The sequence below is a fragment of the Balaenoptera borealis genome (genome assembly GCF_965194805.1).
Source record: "Balaenoptera borealis genome assembly, chromosome: 4".
Lineage (NCBI taxonomy): Eukaryota > Metazoa > Chordata > Mammalia > Artiodactyla > Balaenopteridae > Balaenoptera > Balaenoptera borealis.
Genome location: NC_138861.1, coordinates 15,541,682 through 15,564,238, shown reverse-complemented (window position 1 = coordinate 15,564,238; position 22,557 = coordinate 15,541,682). Strand labels below are relative to the sequence as shown.

The 22,557-nt window shown below is 38.5% G+C and overlaps 2 protein-coding genes across 4 annotated transcripts in view; one reads left to right on the top strand and one right to left on the bottom strand.

Moving 5' to 3' along the window:
* BMPR1B (bone morphogenetic protein receptor type 1B) overlaps nucleotides 1–19,687 on the bottom strand; it is a 409,475-nt gene extending 389,788 nt beyond the window's left edge. For all 3 annotated transcript variants that reach the window (XM_082391723.1, XM_082391722.1, XM_082391726.1), the window contains exon 1: nucleotides 19,549–19,687. The gene's annotated coding sequence lies outside the window, so the exon portion shown is untranslated. The remainder of the gene's footprint in view (nucleotides 1–19,548) is intronic.
* LOC309628509 (uncharacterized protein) lies at nucleotides 13,717–21,644 on the top strand (the record flags this gene model as incomplete). Its single annotated transcript, XM_082391603.1, has 3 exons — nucleotides 13,717–13,873; nucleotides 19,000–19,900; nucleotides 19,996–21,644. The coding sequence occupies 3 exons, from the start codon at nucleotides 13,717–13,719 to the stop codon at nucleotides 20,102–20,104; spliced, it is 1,167 nt and encodes a 388-aa protein (XP_082247729.1). The 3' UTR covers nucleotides 20,105–21,644.
* Nucleotides 21,645–22,557: the final 913 nt, after the last annotated feature.

The following is a 22,557-nucleotide window of genomic DNA, read 5'->3' as shown; positions in this document are numbered from 1 at the left end:
ACGGTTAAAAAAAAAAAAAAAAATTAAATAAGTGAATAATGAAGACAAAACTCAGGTTAGTGTCTATTCAGATGGAAAGGACAGAAGCAAAATGTAATTGAGGAGTACACAGGAGGCTTAAAAGGCATTGGTATTGCTTTGTTTCATAAACTAACTAGTAGATGTAAAAACACTCACTCTATCATTCCTTAAAATGTACATGTGTTATGTACCCTTTAATGTGGAAGAAATGTTTCATTTTAAAACTTACTTTTTAAAAAAAGAACAGGAATCAGACAACTTAGTTTCTGCAGCTCTGCTACAATACAAGGGCATTTTCACAAAGCACAAAACCATCTTAAATTTTATTTTACATATCAAATCACTTGAATGAGATCTTTTTCTTAAGGTCATTTCTGCCTTTGACTTCAAGGGTTGTGTAAATTAATTGCTTTTTCCTTAAATCATTCCTGTTGTTACAAAGAACCAAAATAACAAAACAAAAAAAAATGATTGGAGTTAATTTGTATTTATTTTACACATTTTATGAAATCATATATCAAGAGTAATGGTCAGTACTTCTAAGCAGTAAAAACTCCTGTCTTTTTTTTTCTAAACAAAAATAACATGAAGCACGTTCCCGTTTATTCAAAACTACTTTATTGTTTGGGTCTTTCACATTTTGTTTTGTCTTTTTCTGAACCTTATGGAAATTTAATGGATATAACTGAAATAATTACTAACATACCCAAAAATATGAGTAAAATTAAAAAGATATCCTGCTGGTAGGATTATAAATTATAATGACTTCACTGGAAAGCAATTTGGTGTTATATATAAAAGCCTTCATAAAAATATTCAAATATCTATTCATAAAGATGTTCACTGCAGTATTATTTATAATGAATAACAATATAAAATATTAAAAATGAATATTTTCAGTCATTACTTAAAATATTTTGAAGCATATTTAATGATGAGAAAATATTCATAATGTAATTTCAAAGAAAAATAAAATATAAAATTAAGATGACAACTTCACAGTTTTTTAAAAACTAAGAATACATAAGAAAGAGGGAAGGAAATATATCAAAATAACAAATAACAGACTCCAAGTAGTGCAATTTTCCTTTTGACCTCTTCCTATGTTTTAAAAAGTTTCCATCAAAAACATGTTCATTTAATAATTAGTTTGAATTAGAATGAATTCTGAACTTTGGGATATCACAAGCTTTTTTTTCTACCAGTTTAGTGAGCATGGTTTAATAGAAAATTTAAATTCTGATGTTTTCTTCTCTAGAGAGCATTAAATATTCTGAATGCAATACGACAAAGACTCCTTTTCAGAATTAAGAATAAAACATATATACAGCCAACTAAAGAAGTACATTTGCTGAAGAATTTTCTAATGTCATTGAGGCAAAGAAAAAAATTAGGGCACTTTTGCTTATTGCTAAGGGAGTAAAATGACACCAAATTTATCTAGAATTAGCCTTCACTTCAAAAAGAAAAAAGAGAAAGATGGAGGGAGGAGGGCACAAAGGTCCCCAATCAAAAAAGCTGGCTTAAATGCCTCTAATGCATCACTATACAAATTTGCTTTCAACATAAAACAAAGAGGAGTCTTGTTTTTTTGTTCTTCGATAAAGTACTTCCAAACACTTCCTTGCTTTTCTTTTGTACAGGTATTATATAGGTTATGAATGTGATTTTTAAAATAGCCTTAACATCTCAAAAAACTATTTTAATACACAGGAGAATAGGAGACAGAAATAAAAGTTTCAAAAGGGCAACTTTGAGACTTTCAGAAAAAAAAGCTATTAATTTCTAACTGTAGTAATAATATTTGAAACAGATGTCTATCTACTTTCAAATCCAAACTGGATCATGGTTTACACAGTTTAATAAAGCTTTAATTAAGGTTCTGCAATAGTGTAAACTGATCATGTCATGCAACTAAATGCTCGCTTAACACTAACATCTCTTCAAGCTCCACTAATGCTAAACTTAACCAGACTTTTCATAATTCATCAAGCAAAAATGTCAAATTAATAAAAACATTCAATTTATCCTCTGATTTCATTATATGTACCTTTTTTTAGAAGCAAGCATTCGAAATAAAGATGGAAGTATCCCAAAATGAATAAAAAGGGAAAGAAATACTTTGTTTATAAGAGCTTCTTGTTTCTAACGAGGCACTTATATTTTAATACGAATATGTGTGACCTAAAACATTTTGCATTGGAAGCATTTTGTAAGAAAATTATCTCTCATGAAAATTGATCGAACAGCTTTGTAAATTTTCTTCAATCCGTTTTAGTAGAACAATATCATATAGGTACCTCAAAGTAGGCTGAGTGCCAACGCCACTTAAAGACATCTAAAATAAAGGACAAGAGTGAACATTCATTGAACAATGACTGTATGCCAGGCAGAGTTCTAGGTACTTCATTTAACTCCCACAGCATCCTTACCAAATGGTACTCCTCCTCTCTCCATTTCACAGATGAGGGCAACGAATGGAAGAGCCAGTATACAAAAATGCAGGTATCGGACTGCACCGTCCAGTGCAGAACATCTATGTTGGCTTTAGTCAAAATACAGAAGAGAATTTTTTCCCCATTTCATGTCCTAGAATGTATTTATACAGCAAACACAACAACTGGTACATTTTTTAAAAACCCTAAGGCTCCTCACATATTCTCGAAGGGAAAATTTCCATAATTTCAAGGAAATAAAGATTATATCCATACAAAGTAGGGAAGGCAATCAGTTGATCAACACTGACCAAGCATCTTTTATTGGTATATTCCATATTGTGAAATATGAGGAAAACAAAGAAACAGAAGACAGTTTTTGGTGAGGATACTAATTACACTAACAATTCAGGAAACTAGTAATTATAAATGGACACAGTGCAGAGCATTTAGAATGGAAGAAGGTACAAACAGAGTAAAGGAAGAAAATGAATCCAGTAAAATGGGATTAACAGAACCTCTTCTGAAAATGAACCAATTTTCCAAAGAAGGAAAAAGCGCAAGAATAGTATCAGTGTGAGAAATTCATATGTAAAGTGATAAATGTTGGGCATAAAGGTAATCAGATTATTGTTTTCATTTTCCAACTTCCAAGACGACGAGTCCATATGAAGGGGATTTGCCTTACTTGTTTCACACTTTCTCATTTTTGATTCAAGAGTTTTAGTATCATGAACTCTAATCCATTCACTATGGACAAAACATTTTCAGCATTACTTAAGAACGTCAACTTTTTCCTTATCTTGTTTCCCTTATCTCATAAGAGCAAACAATTCATGTAAAACAAACAACTCTATAGTTTTCAGTGGAGGCTTCCTGCTTTATATCAACAGTAAATGCTCTAGGATGAATTTTTAGGGGCTTTGTTTTCTCAATTTTATTTTACTTAGGTTGGTAAGCATAATTTTCCCTTAGTATAGATTCTTGCAACACATACTGACATACTATAGGGAAAGTGGCACAGAAGCACATTAGGATTAAAAATTTGTTACGGATAATCTAAAATTACCACTTAAATCTTCACACATATAAAAATAATGGAGTTGACTGTTGTATGAAAATACAGTTCTTGGGACTTCCCTGGTGGCGCAGTGGTTAAGAATCCGCCTGCCAAGGCAGGTGACACAGGTTCGAGCCCTGGTCCAGGAAGATCCCACATGCCACAGAGCAACTAAGCCCGCGCACCACAACTACTGAGCCTGCGCTCTAGAGCCCACGAGCCACAACTACTGAGCCCGCGTACCTAGAACCCGTGCTCCGCAACAAGAGAAGCCACCACAATGAGAAGCCCGTGCACCGCAACAAAGAGTAGCCTCTGCTCGCCGCAACTAGAGAAAGCCCGCGTGCAGCAAAAGACCCAACGCAGCCAAAAATAATTAAATAAAAAGAAAAAAAAAATCCTACCAGGTTTAAAAAAAAAAAAAAAAGAAAATACAGTTCTTAAAAGTAACTAATCAACTTGAAAATAAGAATATATCAAGTTGCCTAGACATTTAAAGGAATCTGAACATTAAACCAATCCTGGAACAATATGAAAAAAGAATATTTTAGAAAGAGAATAGAATGGGCATTAACTTCTCATAGAAAGAACCAGGTTATCTGCACATCTAAACCTAGTTCAGTCCTTGCTTTTATATTAAAAATGGCTTTAAAAGAGAATACTTCGTATGGGGCATCACAGAAACAAAGGTAACCAATAAGGCACACAGAAATAATCTCTTATTAATTAGTGAAAAGTTATAATCACCAAAGCAAATTTATCATATTGATGGCATGCTCTGCATATTTTACCTTTAGTAAAATTAGCCACTATAATCTAATACAGTCAAACTGTAAACTGAATCTGGTTTCTGAACAAAACCATTTTCAACAACTGCCTTAAAGTTCTTAGAAAATAATTCAAAGAAAGTAGTACAACAGTATTGATTGCAGAGTTACTTCCTACTAACCAAAATTATTTACAACCCCCAAGTAAAAGGTTTATTTATAAAAGCATATAGAATGGTACACAGTAATAATTATATGATTTGTAACTATAAGTCTCTCATGTGAAGAATTATAAAACATCCAAGGTGATTAGGTTTGGAAAGGACTTAATTTGTGAACACTGTTTTGTCTCAGAAATTCCAAAAACCACCTGAAGGAAAAAAACAAAGACAAATCAGTTACGGTGCCTTGCTCTAAAGAAACTAATGCCATACTGTAATTATTAACCATGATAAGATTTGCCCATTTGGGTTACAGAATGATAGCATTTCAAGCCAGAAAGACCTTAGAAAATCGGTCAGTCTTTTATTTAAGTGATCAGTCTCAGTTTCCAAAACTAATTATGGCCTTACCTATCTCCCAGTCATGTGCTGTTTTCAACATACTACTTGCCTCTCCCCCCTTGAAAGAGAGAACAGATGTAAAATGCTAAAATAATAATAAATGTACTGAAACATTATTACTCTATCTCATCCATTACTGTGATGAGAAATTGCAAAACAAGAATTATTTGACCTGAGGAATGAGAACACAAAGAAGAACTGAACTATATGAGATTACGAAAGTTAAAGTAAAAAATAATCAACTAGCCCTTCCTTATTATATGGTTTCATAATAAAATTATGAAGGGTCATTCAATGATTTAAGTGGCAGGTAAAATTAAAACAAATAAAAGGAAATACCCTTGACATGCGTAACAAGCCTCCAGAATACACAAGGTCACAGAACAGAGGTCGCATCGTTAAATCCAGTAACATGATTTTACAATAATCTGGATCATTAGTGAAGCAAATATCTGATTATTTATGTTCAACATAAATATAATTTTCCATAATGGAAAAATTGTATTTTGGAATATAAAGAGTCACTAAGGAAGCTTTCTGTTCGTTACAAATTGTACCATAACTTAATGGTTTTGTGATATATGTATGCCTTTGGAAAATCAAATGGTGATTACTGGACTAGCAAAAATGTGCTGATTTAACATATATATAATATTTGTAATAACAATTTTTTTAATTTACCATTTCACTTTTAATGCCTAAGTCCATTTTAAACTTTGATTTCCCCATAGCATTTTTTCTCCATGTCAAATACACGTTTCATGTGGTTATTTTGGAAACTAAAGATTTCTTTAATTTAACAACTCTGCCTCAGCTAAGCTCCATGGCCACAGCCAACAGACCCCATTTCATTTAAACCTGCAAAAAATAAAGGTGTTATGCTTAAAATAAAGAAGAGGTTTTATGATTCCTTGAAAACCACTGTAGTAATTTCATTTTCACTCTAACACATTCTGACTAATAAGAATAGAGAAAAAATATAGGTGATATCTCTATTACAGACGATGACCCAGAGTCCATTTAAATGTTAGAAAAAGTGATTTCAAGATCAAACTCTCCTCGAAGGTTTTTACTGTATTTTTAGTAGATACCTTCTGGTCCATCCCAATAACTGAAGTTTTGCCAAGCCCCCAAATCCAATATTTACTATTAGGTATATGTTATGGTGTTTCCTTCAAAATAATTTTTTAAGTTTATTAATGTCATTTCAGATAAATTGATCAATTTTAAATGATTTTTCATCATTTGCATCTCTATATTCTTAGCAAACTGCCTGAGCTATTTGATTTCCAAAATCTACTAAAACATGTCACTACATTTAACCCATGTTAATGCCCTTCATGTCCCTCTCCCCTGCCATCTCCCCTGCCCTCACAAAAAAATGCACACATAAAAAAATGTGGATCAAATGGAAGTCAGTCTAAGTAAAAATGTGGTAACTTTTTACTTAAGTTTTAACTTAGCTCACAACACCTCCCACATTGCAATTACCTCTCTTACAGTTGTGCACAGGTCTCTTCCTTCCTTCAAGGGACTTTAGAAGCTCTTGGACCATATGGGCTTAGTTCTGCTCACCTTTGTATCATCAATAACTAACACAATGTCTGGCTCTAACAGCCCTCCATCATTTAAGCACCTATTGGAATCAGACACCTATCTTAGAATCCTGGACTAACAACTGCTGAACCTCACTATGTCTTAAGTTCCTTCATCTGTGAAATGGGGATGACAATCACCATCTTAACCATGATGGGCTTATTTAGCTCACTGGCTGGAACATAGTAAAGTCTCAAACACGGTAACCTCCTTTTTGCTTGCTTATATATAATTGCATTTCAACCATCAACATTAATGCTAAATTTCATCTTTCATCCACAGCCTTTCAAATTTCCCCAATTCAATGTTATAATTATTTCTTGGCAATTTGGCAAATTTGTGAGGTCTATATATGCTAAAGCATAAGCTCACAGAAGAGTTTAGCAAACAATGGTAAGGGGGTGGGGGGCTAGTTTTGACTTTGTTCAGGGGTAATCATGTCTTGGCACAGCAAAAGCTGTGTGGAGCCTCAAGGGAGAAAGTAAATATAGTCCACCCTATTTTTTTTAAAAAAGGCCTTGACAAGGTACTACCACGAAAGTTATTAAAAAGAACTGAGTCGTTATAGGATTAGATGAACTTTTAACTGGAGAAACAATGACTACAGTTAAAAAAAAAAAAAAGCATTATTTTGGCAAGAAAACTATAAATAGGGAAGGTGCTAGAAGTGGTCTTATTTATAAATGATGTAGAAGAGGAAATGTAGATTAAATTTTCCAGGTCTGCAAAAGATACTGTTTTTCCAGTATGTGAGATGCCAAGTTAGTGGGAAAACCTACAAGATTTCCAAAACTTTATGAGTTACTAGGAGGAAAACATCAAATAAGATTGAAAGTGGAAAACTATAGGGTTATACATGTAGGGGAGGAAGTATACAGAGACTGAACTTCTTAGGGTAAATGGGCCTTAGTTACCATAAAAATGAGCATAGGAGTCACTGTGTTAATTGTTCCCATAGCCAACAAAGGTAACAATGGCACTGGTATCACTCAAGAACAAAAAACATGTTTCTCCCTCCTATTTAAAACCACAGTTCAGGGGCTTCCCTGGTGGCGCAGTGGTTGAGAGTCTGCCTGCCAATGCAGGGGACACGGGTTCGAGCCCTGGTCTGGGAAGATCCCACATGCCGCGGAGCAACTGGGCCCGTGAGCCACAACTACTGAGCCTGCGCGTCTGGAGCCTGTGCTCCGCAACGGGAGAGGCCGCAACAGTGAGAGGCCCGCGCACCGCGATGAAGAGTGGCCCCCGCTCGCCGCAACTGGAGAAAGCCCTCGCGCAGAAACGAAGACCCAACACAGCCAAAAATAAATAAATAAATTTATAAAAAAAAAAAAAAAAGACATAGAGGACTAAGCAAATGCTGTTGTAACTTCAAATAGAATACACAAATATAAAGCTGAGAAGTTAAACAAACTGAAAAATTCTCATCAGTTCCAAAAAAGAGAGCACTGGTTTATATTGAGGAAAACTAAGATATTTGAAGGATGTAATACTAAACCTTAAAAGTGAAATCACGGAACACCAGTCATCCCTTCCCTAACACATTCCCTGATGGCGTCACCTAAAGACAGAATAACAGACTGACTCAACCTGGCACTTCATAAACGTGCTCATCGACTTTTCATTTTGTCCTTCCCGTGTTCCACCTGTTTATGCTCTGCATTTATTTTTTGATAGTATTTTTTGATAGATTTTAAACATCTTTCCCCTTAGAGCAAGACTCAACCTATCTCTTTGACGCATATGGCATCAAGTTTATTCATAGTGCATAAATATTTAGTAATTCCATGTGTAAGAAAGACATTATTCACAAACTAAAGATATAAAATATTATTGTTAAACTGCATTATACCTTCCAGGTTTAGGAGCGATGAGCCAAAAAAGGAATTTACAGTCTCATGGTAAGCCAGGCGGCATGCTAGCAAGTTATAAGAAAAATGTTTAAGAATGTATACCAAAAAAAAAAAAAAAAGAATGTATACCAACAGCTTTCAAACCACAATTATAAATGCATAAAATTTCAAATAAAATAGGAGCTAGAGAGAGTACTTGGTAAAAACCTAAACAAACATCTATAATTGCATTACATATCAAAGAAATGCATAAAGGAATGAAAACTGTCTAGATCCAAGTAATATCTAACAATATGTTTTATATAATATGTGCCATTTTTAACTTTTTTAGCCACGAGAACCCATTTCTTTCAATGTTTAAAACATGGACATTTCATAAAAATAGTATTTCTGAAATTATATAATTAAGTAATTCCATAAAACAGAAATGCATTTTTGCTATTATTATCATTCTATAATATTATTAAAGTATGTTAAGATTATGTCTACAGAATACCAAGTCATAATTCCAGTTACGCTTAGTCAAAACTCCAATCAGTCAGAGGATGGTAAAGCTAGGAAAGATCTTGAAAATATCCTAGAGGTTCAGGATCATAGAAATGAGCCTATTTTAACCCCCTCTAGCTCAGAAAAAGTAGTCAGAGGAAACAGTGTTTTCAAATCAAGTGCAAAAGTGAGAAAAAGTAAGGGGTGGATGGAGAGTGGGAAGGTGGAGAGTAAAAGAGAATACAAATGAGCATTCATATATTCACAGGCCTGAGGAGAAAAAGAGCTGCAACTCCAACGATTCAGATTGTGGCAGATACAGGCGAAGGTGTTTTTTTTTCCTTAAGCTAAATATGTTTTCAGTATCTTTAACCTGCTAAGTAGGAAGTATTCAAGAAATAAAGGCATCAAGTCATGGTCCTGGTCCAAGCATATAATATATATCCCCACGCTGTGGATCACAAAGGATAAATTTCACAGCTAAAAAACTTGAAAATTGAGTTTTTCTGAGCAATTTTCAAATTCTTCGTGGCTCTGTGAAATAACAATGTAAGAGAGAATGAAGAAAAAAGTAGTATAGAAAATGTATGCACAAAATCTTTGATGTGCCTGAAGCACAGATTGTTTCAAGGCAATATATTTACAAGAAGTTTCAGATTCTCTGCTATTTTTAGAAACAACAGTACCTGCTTTTATTAGTAAAAGGTGTCAAACTGTACAAAACATTTTTGGGAAGAAGTTAACTTACACATATGACTTTTATCTCAGTCTTAACATACTCTACAGAATGCTAAAAATGATAAAATTTAGATAATTTTAAGTTACAGAATTAAGAATTTCTTACACCCTCTTTAGTTAACGAGGAAGCATACATTATTCCATAAATATGCATAATTATGGAGTAGGAAATGCCTAATTTGCCTACATAAATTGCAAGCGTTTGATGACTGAAGCAAGGAGTGAATCAGGTCCATTGAGAATTACTAAGAAAAACATAATCAAACATAAATGCCACAGAATACAAAGATCATTTTCCAAATTGGTTCCAGAAACAGCTCCTAGGTAAATTTCCATGAAAAGCTAATTTAATTCAATTAAACAGTATAGCATGGTTTTCTTCTTCAGAAAGAATTTAAATATTTTCATTTGCTACAGATGTTAAAGATAAGTGTTTTAAAGAATAATTGATTTAATCCTGAGAGAAAGATTCAAAACTGTTGCAGTATATTGAACGGAAAAGGACTTACGGAGCAGATAAATTTTAATTACGACAGCATCCATCATTTGTAAAGTACACAGAGTAAAACCTACAACAATTAGTATTTTTAAAGTCTTTACATTATGTACTGAAATAAATGCAACATTGTTTCTCACTCAAAATTATAAAGTTACAGGACATGACAAAATGCTCAGAGAATGTTTGTCCTCCATACTAGCATATTATTCGAATCCTACACCTCCAACATGCAATGGACGGGACGAATTTATCATTTAAAAATTAAATAATAGTTAAATTTCTTCTGGAATAATTCAGGTTTCCCTGGATAACTTTTCCTAGTTAATCTCAACATTATATAAGTTCACTCACAGTCACTCAGGATGAGTAAGTAATGCCTTCAAAGCAGCCTGGTCACGGATTCCTGTGGGTCCATCTGGCTGCTGGCTAGAATACTGGAATGACTCATAAATGAAGCAACCTGAGGTCACCTACTTCAGGTCTCTTAAACAGAATAGCCAACTGCTTACCAGGTGGTTCCAATTTCCAAGAATACTTAAAATGAGAAACTCGTTCTAGATACACCATTTTATTTTCATATTGTCTCTGGCCACAGAATTGGGTAAGTAAGGAAGGAAGCTCTTTTGAAATGTAGATTACCAATCATCTGAAGGCCAGAAGTCACTACATGTCTGGGATTGAGAATATTATATAAATAAAGTCAAATGAAAAAGAAAGGCAGGACACAAAACCGTATTATATTATGGTCCCAATTTTGTACAGAAAAAAAAAAAATAATAAACCCAAAATGTTAATAAGAAGTTATTTCTGTGTGGTAGAAGAGAGTGATTTTAATTGCTACAGTTCTCTGTATTTCCCAAGTTCACTTCAAGGAATATGTATTCTTTATTAGAAAAATATAACAGTAAGTAGTTTTTCAAAAGACCTGGCTCAGTGAGCCCCTGAGACCCTGAGTATACTTACATCTATACAGGCAGGAAGTCTTTCCCTGGGTAATGAAGAAAAACATTCATTTTACCTTTAAAAAGAAAAAAGGGGAAGGACAGGGGAACAGGAACTGGGTTCCCACTCTATAATAGGTGTGACAGGTAGAGGAATAAGTCCTCTCTCTGTGGAGACAATAAACTGGTGAAATGTTTAGCCAGTTATTTGTATCAATTTTTCCAAAAGTGTGTTCTGAGGAACATTAGTCCAATGATATATGGAGGGAAAAATATCAATATAAGCCCCAAGGTCAAATACCCCTTTTGGGGATGGTCACAATGCACATTAGCAAAATTAAAGCTCAGAAGAGGCTTCAGTTTAAAAATATCAGCAATTCCCAGATTTCTTTGATCATTTATTTACCTATCGAATGCCTCTGTGGTGTTTACTATGTACCTGGCATTGCTCTCAACACTATACAAATGTTCACCATTATAATCCTCAAACAAACCTATGAAGTAATCACTATTATTGTCATTCCCAGCTTACAGATGATGAAGCTGAAACACAGAAGGCTGGGTAACTTGCCCAAGGTCACAACCTATTCAGTGATAAAAAAGCAGTCAAACTCCAGAGTCTCCACAGTTCAGCAGTAGGCTACGGTGCCGTCCATGGGCTCCTTCTTAGGCTACACAAACTGACATTCCAAAAACCACTGTCCCGTGGAACAGATCATGAAAACAATGCAATCAAGTAAAACATACTGTTATATGTAAACTGTGTATGTGAATTAGCCGGATAGCTCATACTGCTTCAAAACTCTAATTTCTCACTTAACATGTGATGAGACAGAATCAAGTTGCAATGGTGTTAGGCCTAAAAATTTCTAGAATTACTAAACAAGAGAAGTTTGGTTAGATTGTTTTACCGCTCTGTGGTCACTGAATAAGTCACAAACTTGATTTGTAAATATTATGTTTAGCTTTTTATTTCTTGTCCCCCCTTCCCAATGCTCAACCCAAGTAAGGACAAACATCTGCCTTTTTTGTATCCACATCTAGCACAGTGCATGGAGCTGAACAGTGACTCTACAAATATGCACTGTGTTAATAAATGAATAAAAGAGCGAGTGAAACAACCAAATTACATATGTAGAAGGCTTACAGACTGTCAAGTAAAAAATTTAAGCCACTAAACTGGTTGACAGAAAAGTATTTACATAACACGATGTAAGTTTTCTGTGCCATTGCTGCATGGATAGAAGCATATAATTTGGGGTGGAAAGCAGATGTCCAACAGAGTTACGGGGAGCCAAATGCTCTTATCAGTCGAAGAAGGCTCCAAAAAGGAGGCGGCTTTCAGAAGCTGAATCAACAGAAAATGGGACCTTAACTGTTACAACTTCCGATAAACTGAAGAGGGTTTGTTTACAAACAAACAATTTAATAGGGTATAAGGTAGGAGTGTAAAAGAACCCGAAGGGTAGTGCAGTAAATCAGGGTAGTAAAAGCAGAGGAACTAACTCCAGAGATTACCGGACTCCTGAGGGAGAGACTGACATAGAGAAGGTTACCTGAAGAGGAGCAGTGACTTTCTGTGCAGAGACACAGGCAGTCCAAGCTGATCACGGAAGGAGCAAACTGAAGAATCAATACCCTCTCTCCACCCTCCCTCTAATCTCCCGCTGGAGGTCTCCAGTGACCTAAACCATCTGGAAATCAGCGTGGTTCAGCCAGGTGTCGTCCTGGGCAGAGAGCATAAGGTAGAAGGGTTGAGGGCAGATCTGGAGAGGCAAACAGAAGATATCTGACATAGAAGCCAATGGGTATAATGCATGAGGTTTTAGCAAAATAAAGTTAGACAGGAAGAGACGACAGAAGAGACTCTTAACTAACTGAAAAGGATCTAAAGAAACAATGAAAGAGAATTGCTAGATACATAAAAGCAAGGTAATGCCCAGCTGTTTGTAAGTCCATTTGAGTAGAGCACTACACTTGTTAATACGAGGAAGGATTTGGGGATAATCCCCCATTACGTGTACTATTAGGGCTAAATGTTTATTGGACAACAGCAGAACAGTAGCTTGTTTCCAGAAAAGAAACTGATGATAATTTTAGTACCTTTTATAGATGGCTGTAAATTCTATTAGTTAGATAAAACTCACTGATTTCTATCAAGAGATTAATTTAGACAAAGGCACCATCATTACAGACTTCCTTGGAATCACTTCAGATTCGTAAATCAACAAATTAACTAGTGACAGATGTGTCTGTACTTGTTTAAGTCCATATCTACGTAACTGCTATAAAAATGACTAAAATGTTTATCTCAAGACAGCCAGGCAAGAAATGTTATAAAGAGATATACTGGATTGCATCTCTTTTCCTTTAGCCAATAAGTAAATGCAACCTGCAGAAAAATCATTTCCAAACTTGCTACTTATTATCTTCTAAAGTTGAAGGCACATGCATCCATATACCTGTTGAAAGGAAAAATAAAGTCAGCGGAATCAAAACTATGGGTCTCTAATAGACTGTATCCAACAGCGTTCCACAAATATTTACTAAATGCTTACTATACAGCAGCTCTTTGGAAAGGGCTGGGATGCGACGGGTGAGATCCAGTTCTAAACTGTGGACTTTACAGTTAAGTCTTTGAAGAAGTATGCAAAGTTTTCAAAGCTGAGGGGTAGAAAAATATGACACTCAAACACAATTAGAGGAATTCTGACTTGCTCCCTTTCCTCTGTAACCAGAACACAAACTTTATGTACAATGAAGTGCAGAGATGTTAGCTGGAAGACCCAAGCACCCCCAGGTAGTTCAAAGGTCACTCTGAGCCCTAAAGAACCTTCTCACAGCACTTCCCAAATCACCCTGCAGCCTCCGAGTCAAGACGCTTGCTTGCAGCCCAGGAGATATTTGCAGGAAGGTAAAGAGGGGACATCTGGGAACTGTAAGGTGTCGAGGTCTGCAATTTAAAATTAAAAGCTCAAAAAGAGTCATGCACCACAATGTTCACTGCAGCTCTATTTACAATAGCCAGGACATGGAAGCAACGTAAGTGTCCATCAACAGATGAATGGATAAAGAAGATGTGGCACATATATACAATGGAATATTACTCAGCCATAAAGAGAAACGAAATTGAGTTATCTGTAGAGAGGTGGATGGACCTAGAGACTGTCTTACAGAGTGAAGTAAGTAAGAAAGAGAAAAACAAATACCGTACGCTAACACACATATATGGAATCTAAAAAAAAAAAAAAAAATGGTTCTGAAGAATCTAGGGGCAGGATAGGAATAAAGACACAGACGTAGAGAATGGACTTGAGGACACGGGGAGCGGGAAGGGTAAGCTGGGACGAAGTGAGAGAGTGGCATGGACATATATACACTACCAAATGTAAAACAGATAGCTAGTGGGAAGCAGCCGCATAGCACAGGGAGATCAGCTCGGTGCTTTGCGACCACCTAGAGGGGTGGGATAGGGAGGGTGGGAGGGAGATGCAAGAGGGAGGACATATGGGGACATATGTATAACTGATTCACTTTGTTATAAAGCAGAAACTAACACAACATTGTAAAGCAATTATACTCCAATAAAGATGTTAAAAAATAAGAAAAAAATAAAAGTAAAAGCAACCACTGAACCAGTGGACTGCTGCAATGCAGATCAACTGCAGGGGGGCGCAGCGGGGACCACACACCATGACTCGTGATTCAACCCAGTGACTCTTACTCAGAGATAAGAGCAATGTCTGATCAGTCTCTGAGGGTTCCACCCTTGGCCAAACCACCAAACTCCGCTAGATCCTTCTCACAGCTTCCCACATCATCTTCAGACATTCTTGCTCACACTACAGACAGACATGCTAAGTCACATTTGCTCAGTTCTGTTTAAAATCCTCCAGGGGGACTTCCCCAGTGGTGCAGTGGTTAAGAAGCCGCCTGCCAATGCAGGGGACACAGGTTCGAGCCCTGGTCTGGGAAGATCCCACATGCCGCGGAGCAACTAAGCCCATGCGCCACAACTACTGAAGCCGGCGCGCCTAGAGCCCGTGCTCCGCTACAAGAGAAGCCACTGCAATGAGAAGCCCGTGCACCGCAACGAAGAGTAGCCCCCACTGGCCACAACTAGAGAAAGCCTGTGCATAGCAACGAAGACCCAACGCAGCCAAAAACTAAAATTAAATTAAAAAAATAAATAATTAATATAAAAAAAATTTTTTTTAAATCCTCCAGGGTGGTTCAATAAAATGTACTTTGAATAAAATGCATACCTTTTAACATGGGCCTGGCAATCTGTCTGACCTCATTTCTACCATTTCCCCTAACTGCCAGTGTGCCCAGCTTACTGCTGCTTTAAAGACACCCTTAATGATCCCTGTGCCAGAAGTTCTCCCAGATCTTCGCTGGGCTGGCTCTTTCTTGTTCAGCAACATCTTTAGAGAGGCCTTCCTTGGCCACCTCATATAAAGTAGCCCCAGTCATTTGCTGTCATATCACCCTGTCTTAGTTTCCTAATGGCAATTTCCATTATTGGAAATTATCTTACTCATGTGCTTGTTTATAGTTCCTTGTGTTTCCACTCTCTAGAATGAGAGTTCAGTGACAACAAAGATCTTGTGCCTCTCATGGCTGCAATGTCCCAAAGTATATAATAACGCCAGGCAGAGAGCAGGCACTCAAACATTTAAGTAAAGATGAATGTAATTAAGATAACTGGCATGTAAGTAGATGTTCTAAAACTCATGAAAACAGGTTATTGCCTGATGTAAATCATGCATTACCTTTTTTATCTTAATACTACAGATGAGCTTTAAAACTACTCAGAAGTAACATAAATGCCCCTGTTCCCAAATCTTCGCTTCTCTCTCCAGATTCTACCCCTAAAAAGTTTTAGTTTTCCTTAATTTTAATTATTAAAGTGTGAGTGACTCTGAAATCTATGTTTCTAGCCCTGGCTCCTCCCTCCCCCTGAATTCTGGCCTGCCTCTACATATTGTAACACCTCTACTTCAATTTCTGTCATCACATCAAATCTGTCACATGGAAACCTGAAATTAGTATCTCTCAGGCAAAAGCAATTTCTCCTTCCATCCTTAACACTTTTATCAACTATCCTCCAGATACCCAGGTTTAAAAGCTAGAAATTATCTTGATTATGAAATTCAAGACCTGGAAGGGAGATTGGAAAACATCAAGTGAAGTGGTCTTCAAGCTTTTTTTAAACCACATTAGCCCTTTTTCAAACAAAAGCTCACAGGGAAGTCTGACATGTAAAAGAGATGAATCTACAGTTGTTCTGGGAGTTAAACTGGTAGTCTCTGAAGAAAAACTTCAGAAAGAGCTCTTAACCTGGTCCAAACGTCGTTTTTCCCTCCCCACCCCTCTTCAACATACACACTGAAAGTTACAGAGGAAACCACTTAAGTCCAGAGAGCTTAAATCTTCTTCGCAGGTAGAACTACCAGTCTGCGCAAGATGACAGTTAGCAAGCAGAACAGCACTTAACACATAAAAGCACTTAGAAGGCAATGTTCTCAACGACAAATATTACCTCCATGCATATGTGTAACAAGCGTTATTGCAGATTGATACATTTCATGCATGACTTTTATTGGTTGGCCTGAGAAGGGATTTTCAGAGTTGAAACAATTGTTTCCTTCTAATAATACATTTATCCACTTCTAGTGGAAGCAAGCAAACATGAGTCCAGTAAAAAGGACTGTGGCACAGTGAATATAACATAAGGTCTCAGCTGTATAGCCTATGTGGCTTCATTGTCTAGTTTTGAGCATGGTTTTCAAGTTCTTTGGTCCTCATCTGCTTCTTCGTTCATATTGTGTGATGAGATGCTTCCTACGACTGTCTCAACCCTCAGTCTATGCGCCACTATTATACCATACTAAAGTATTTCCCTTGAGTTACTGCGTCTACAAAGGGTTAGAATCCCAAGCTAGAAACAAATTGGAAGAGAGCAAATCATCCTTCGAGGATTTGTTGAGTGACACATGGCATGTAATGTGCCAGGCATCTGAAATGCAGAGAAGATAAGAAAAGGACACTATCCCACCTCAATGAGAAAACAGCCAGAGGAAGAGCCAAGCAAGTAATTACACGGCAGAGAGGTGAACACTGAGGGAGGCGTGCACAGAAGCCGGAGAGGCAGAGATGAGGTGGCTTACGGAAATTAGGAAAGGCTTTGCTGGGTTGGAGTAGATGACAATCGACTTTAGATTTAAATGATAAACGTGAGTTGAGCGCTGAGGAAAAGTAAAGGGTGCTACATGAATCCCCCAAAAAGTCACATTTTAAATTGCCTTATACTTTTAAATAAATAATACAATCAGCATTTACTGTAACAAAAATAATTTATCAGGCCATCTCACACAGTTTTCAATGTTGATGAAGAAAAACATTAAGTCAATAGCCTTTTAATAAAGATTATTTAACGACTGGAACATTCTGAAGGGCATGTACGAACATACCATAAGTAGAGGCAGCGCGTCACTCAGGGACAAAAATCTAACAGGGAATTTCAGACACCCCTGCCCAGGCTAAATGCTATGCAGCACCTGGCAGACAAGGTGGCAAAGCCCCTGTAAAGAGTGATGATTCACTAACATGACATAAATCAAGATTTTAACTCACCAAAAACTAACATGTTGATTGAAAATCACAAATCAGTGCCATTAAAATGCATCAGCAGACCCCAGCACATGAGTAATGAGATCCTATCAACTCATATCTTGTGACCAAAAGGAAAAGGTGCTTTTCTAAATGGTAATTCAGATTGGACAAATAACACACTGTATCAAGTTTTATAGCCCTAGGCCATATTTTGCTAAAAACAACGGTACATTATGCATGACTAAAGAAAACAGTGAAAATCAGAGCAATTAATTTCCCAGCTATGTTTCCCATAAAAAAAACCATCGCTGCTATGATTTGCTTACAGCACACAACTTTTGCATTGTACAATGATCTAAGTGTGTAATCACTTGCATATTTCACTAAGATGTAATATCCTTCAAAACATCCTTAGAGTGAAAGTTTTCCAAAGAAATTATTGATCTCTGGAATATCCCGTGTTTTAAAATTACTGACAAATCCTTTCCTATTTTCTTTGCAGTTAGAAATAATTCTTCTTGATCACCAGAGTGTAAAGAGGTATAAGAGTACAAAGACTGCATATTTTCTTAAAGACAAGTGTCCCAGTTGACACAAGACATTTCCCACGATTTTCCCAAAACAATAATTAGGAGAGCTGTCACTAGGATCCCTAAAATATGTATGTAAGAAAACAGTTATTACTTGGCATCAGTTTAGGATAGCAAGAAATTTCCTTAAGTGCTCCTTCAAATTATTTTCAAATACTTTTCAGTTAACTCATCTCACTACTGGTGGAGCCTTTTCTGTTTCTTTCCAGAATCCAGGAATCTTTTCTCAGGTGGATCTGCTTCACTGCAGATATGTTTGGTACATTCACTTTATATGTCAGGGGCAGCAAGCAGCTCTCTTCTGTTTTCTTTCACTGGCACTTTCGTGGCTGGCTCAGTCACTGACCTCACCTTGGTGGAAAGGTGACTAAGACAAGAGCAATTCCTAGTAACTCAAGGAAACCAGTGTTCCCATGTCTGTGGAGAACAAACACGAAGGACCCAGGATCCAGCTGCAGTGGTGCAGCTCAAAAGGAATAAGGCACCGCACTGAACAACTTCCAGAGGATCTTCTCTCGTGTCGAAAATCCTAACACCGCAAGGAACCGACAGAAATACGGAGCCCTGCCAGAAACGGGGACGAGTAGATTGATGGGTGCAGAGAGCGAGACACAGTGAGACAAGGAGCAGAAAGTCAGCCTCTAAATGAGAGAGACACCGAAAGTGTGTGCTCTCGGGGTGGAAGATAAGGAGACCGAGGGGGGGACACATTGAGAGACAAGAGACAGAAAAGGAGGTGGGAAGAGAGAGAAACGGGGGGAGGGGGGAGGGAGAGAGACAGAAATAAAGGGAGGATGGGAGGAAGAAGGCAGAGAAACACCGTGAACATGAGAGAGAGAACAACAGACTGAAGAACAGAAGCACCAGCGGCAGAGTCGAGCCGGGTCCGAGGCGCCGGGACCAGCCCGCTGCGCACCTTCCCCGCCGCGAGGCTGGGTCTCGGGAGGCGTCCGGGGCAGGTGGCTCCGCACGGAGCTGGGGGCCCAGCGGGTCCTGCCTCGGCCCGCGAAGTTCCCCCCCCCCCCCGACTCCGGGGCTGCCCTCCGCCTGCTCCCAGGTCCCGACTCCCCGCCTCCCCGCCTCGGCGCGTCCCTCCTTCCCCAACTCCGGAGCACGTGTCCCGCCCGCGGCCGCCTCTGCCCCCCGCTTCTCTGCCGGCGCGGGCACGAGGGCCGGGGGTCCCGGCAGAGCCGCCAGCGCACAAAGCCCGGGCAGCCGCCGCCCCACGGCCGTGCGGCTCGCTCTCCTCCCGCCAGCACGCCCGCCGGGCCCCGCGCCCCGCTGCCGCTCGGCCCGCGCCGCCCTCCTGCTCCCGCTGCCGCCGGCTCGGCCGCCCCCCGCACGCCAGGACGGCGCCCGCGCGCCCTCCCGCGCGCCTTACCCGCCTCTGCGCCCCGGCGCTGGGGTCCTCGGCGCCGCGGTCCCGGGTGCCCCGCCCGCTCCCGCTCCCGGCGCCCCGCAGGCCCGCGCCCGCTCCGCGCCCGCGTCCGGCCCCGCCGTCAACTTCTGGCCGCCGTGGCTGCTTGGCCGCCGCCGCCGCCGCCGCGGGACTTTTTTTTTTCTTCTCGCTCCTCGGCTGCCTCAGGAATTTTTTTTTTTTTTTTTTTTTTTTTTCACTTGCCCTCTCCAGCTCCCACTAGTGATTGGAGCCTGAGAGCCAAGTACTTAGCGGAGGGATTACACTTCTCGATGCGCTCGGAGCTGCCCCAGAGCCGCCGCCCGTGTTTGGAAGGGTGAGCGGACCTGGGACGCCCGGCGTCCCCTGCAGCGAGGGGGACCCTCCCAGCTCAGCCTGCCTCTCAGCGCCTCCCCTCGATCTCAGCCACAGGTGCTTGCTCGTCCTGCGTGACAAGGGGTTTCCAAAACCACTAGGTTGGAGGAACAAAAATCCGTGGGATTACTGTGCCCCGAGAGCCGGAAGGGGCTCCCAGAGATGATCTAGCGCAGTAGACTGAAACTCTTCAGCGCCCCTGACACTTGTGAGAGTTGATATAGACGTTAACGCACCTCGTAAAAAACACATGCCAAATTATGCCTGCAGTTCTGCACGAGGAGTGCAGGAACCCTGAAACACAGGTGGGCCTCCTAGTAGGGAAAAGAAATTTTTCCTTTCTTCAAATATTTTGAAATTGTCAAAAAAAAAAAAAAAAAAAAAACACCTCCCATTTGTATTTGATGAAATTTTACAATTAGCGTGTTTATTTTGAAAAAGTATGTACTGTCTTTGTGGTTTCCTTGCTAAATCTTTAAGCGCTGAAATATTTTCTGCGGAGGTAAATATAAATCAAGCGAGTCCACAGTCTTTCAGAAAACTTGGGGAGAATAGTTAACTTTTTAAAATCAGCTATTTTGCCAACTGTATCTCCCAGGGAGACATGTAATAACTTCCAATTTTTTTTTTCCTCCCGATGTCTTTCAGCAGCCTATCCTCCAGAATTAATTTCCTCCTTTTGTAAAATTTTTCCATCTTACAGATATATTGATAAACCCTCTCTAGTCACCGTCAAGTGTGTGATTCAAATAATTTAATACAATTTCACTCTGATGCAGTTTTCCAATTTTTTCACATCTATTTCTATTGTCTAATTCTTAGCCTACCATTTTCTTTCAACTCCTCCCTTTTCTTAAATTATTCCTATTAAATGATTTTATGTTAAACATTAAACACAATCCTTTGAACATATAAGAAATTCAATTGTGTATAAATGTACTTTATGCAACTCCCACTCAGGAGCAGGTGGTGCTCCAGGCATTTATTGATGAGTCTGTGAAATGTGGCCACATTTTTCCTCAAAGACATGTCAGGGTCCCCACAAAACTCTATTTGCCCCATAACAAATCATGATATTATCTGAACCATGATAGCATCAGGACTAACCTGCATTCTGGTTTCTGGTGCCAGACTGGAAGAGGAAAGTTCTGTTTAACATAAGAGTAGAAATTTTCCAAAATAGGTAGCATTTGTCATTGGCATCCTCTCACCTCTCTTATTCAACCTTCATTCTAATCCTTAGCACCAGTAATCAATTAGCTCACTGTCCCCAGAATCCCAAGGTAGAATCCACACATTTCACCCTTACCACCAAATTCTCTCTGCTCCTAAATTACCTCCCTCATTGTTCTCAAATTTCCTACCATCTCCATCTTCTGACATTAACTAGGTTTAAAGAGGAGATCAAGCTGATTGAATTGATCCCCTCTACTGTGTGAATTCCTGGTAACTTTTATTTGACAAATGTATCTTTTCCTCTTAGAGTTTCAATCCTCACAAATTACAGTGAAATAAATGAGACATTCAAAAAGTTTTGGAGCAGAGAGTGTGTGGTTTGCCCATATCTTTTCAGAAGCTGTGCTAAGAATTGGCTTACCTCTACTCAGCAAATATCCTTCTAAGCATCTACTGGACATAAGACTAATACAGAGAGTACAGGCATCTCTGGGTAGGGAAGACAGAGATTAAATGAGATATTTTAAAAATTCCAAATCAGAGGAATAAAGAAATTTCTATAGGTTTTCATTAAAAAAAAAAAAAAAAAAAAAGCACTCTGGGTGAGAGAGAATCAGAGAGGAAGTCAAGGAAACTCTTTGAGGTACACCTTAGAAGGTAGCATTTCAATAGGCAGGGATGAGGAATCTGGGGTACAAGCCATTCAACAATCTACTTTTACTGAGTACCTATGGCATGCCATGCACTGGGTGTTTCAGATTTAAATTCTGTCCATCCTTTCTTGAAACCCTTGAGACATATATTTTTTAAAGATTAGAATACTATAGGAGAAATACAGTCATCAGTACATGAATGCACATCTATTGGAGCACAGAAAAAGGAACTATCCTGCCTGGGAATGGCAGGAAAAACTGCATGGAATAGTCCCATTTTATCAGGGTCCTGAAAGATCTTCAGAGACCAAAGGAGCCGTTAGAAAGAAAATAAGCATTCTAAGTAGAGGGAACAAAATAAAAAAGCATACTGCATTTAGGGAGCAACTGGTAGCTCAGTGCTTCTACCCAAGTTATGAGGAGAAGGTGCAGCAGATACATCTCAGGCTAAGCAGTGTTCAGGCATGACCTTGTCAGATAGGCCAATGAAATAGACGTTTCCTTGCTAGGTGATAAGGAAACATTGGAGATTTTTAAACCAAGGAATTCAATGGTGGATTAGGACTTTCAGAAGATCATTTAGAAGTACCTAGAGGAGGGAGGAGATATGGGAATGTGTGTATATCTGTAGCTGATTCACTTTGTTATAAAGCAGAAACTAACACACCATTGTGAAGCAATTATACTTCAATAAAGGTGTTTAAAAAAAAAAAAAAAAAAAAAGAAGTACCTAGAGAGGGAGAAATGGAAGCACAGGACCAACTAGGAGTCTGTCCTGTAAAGAGTAAAG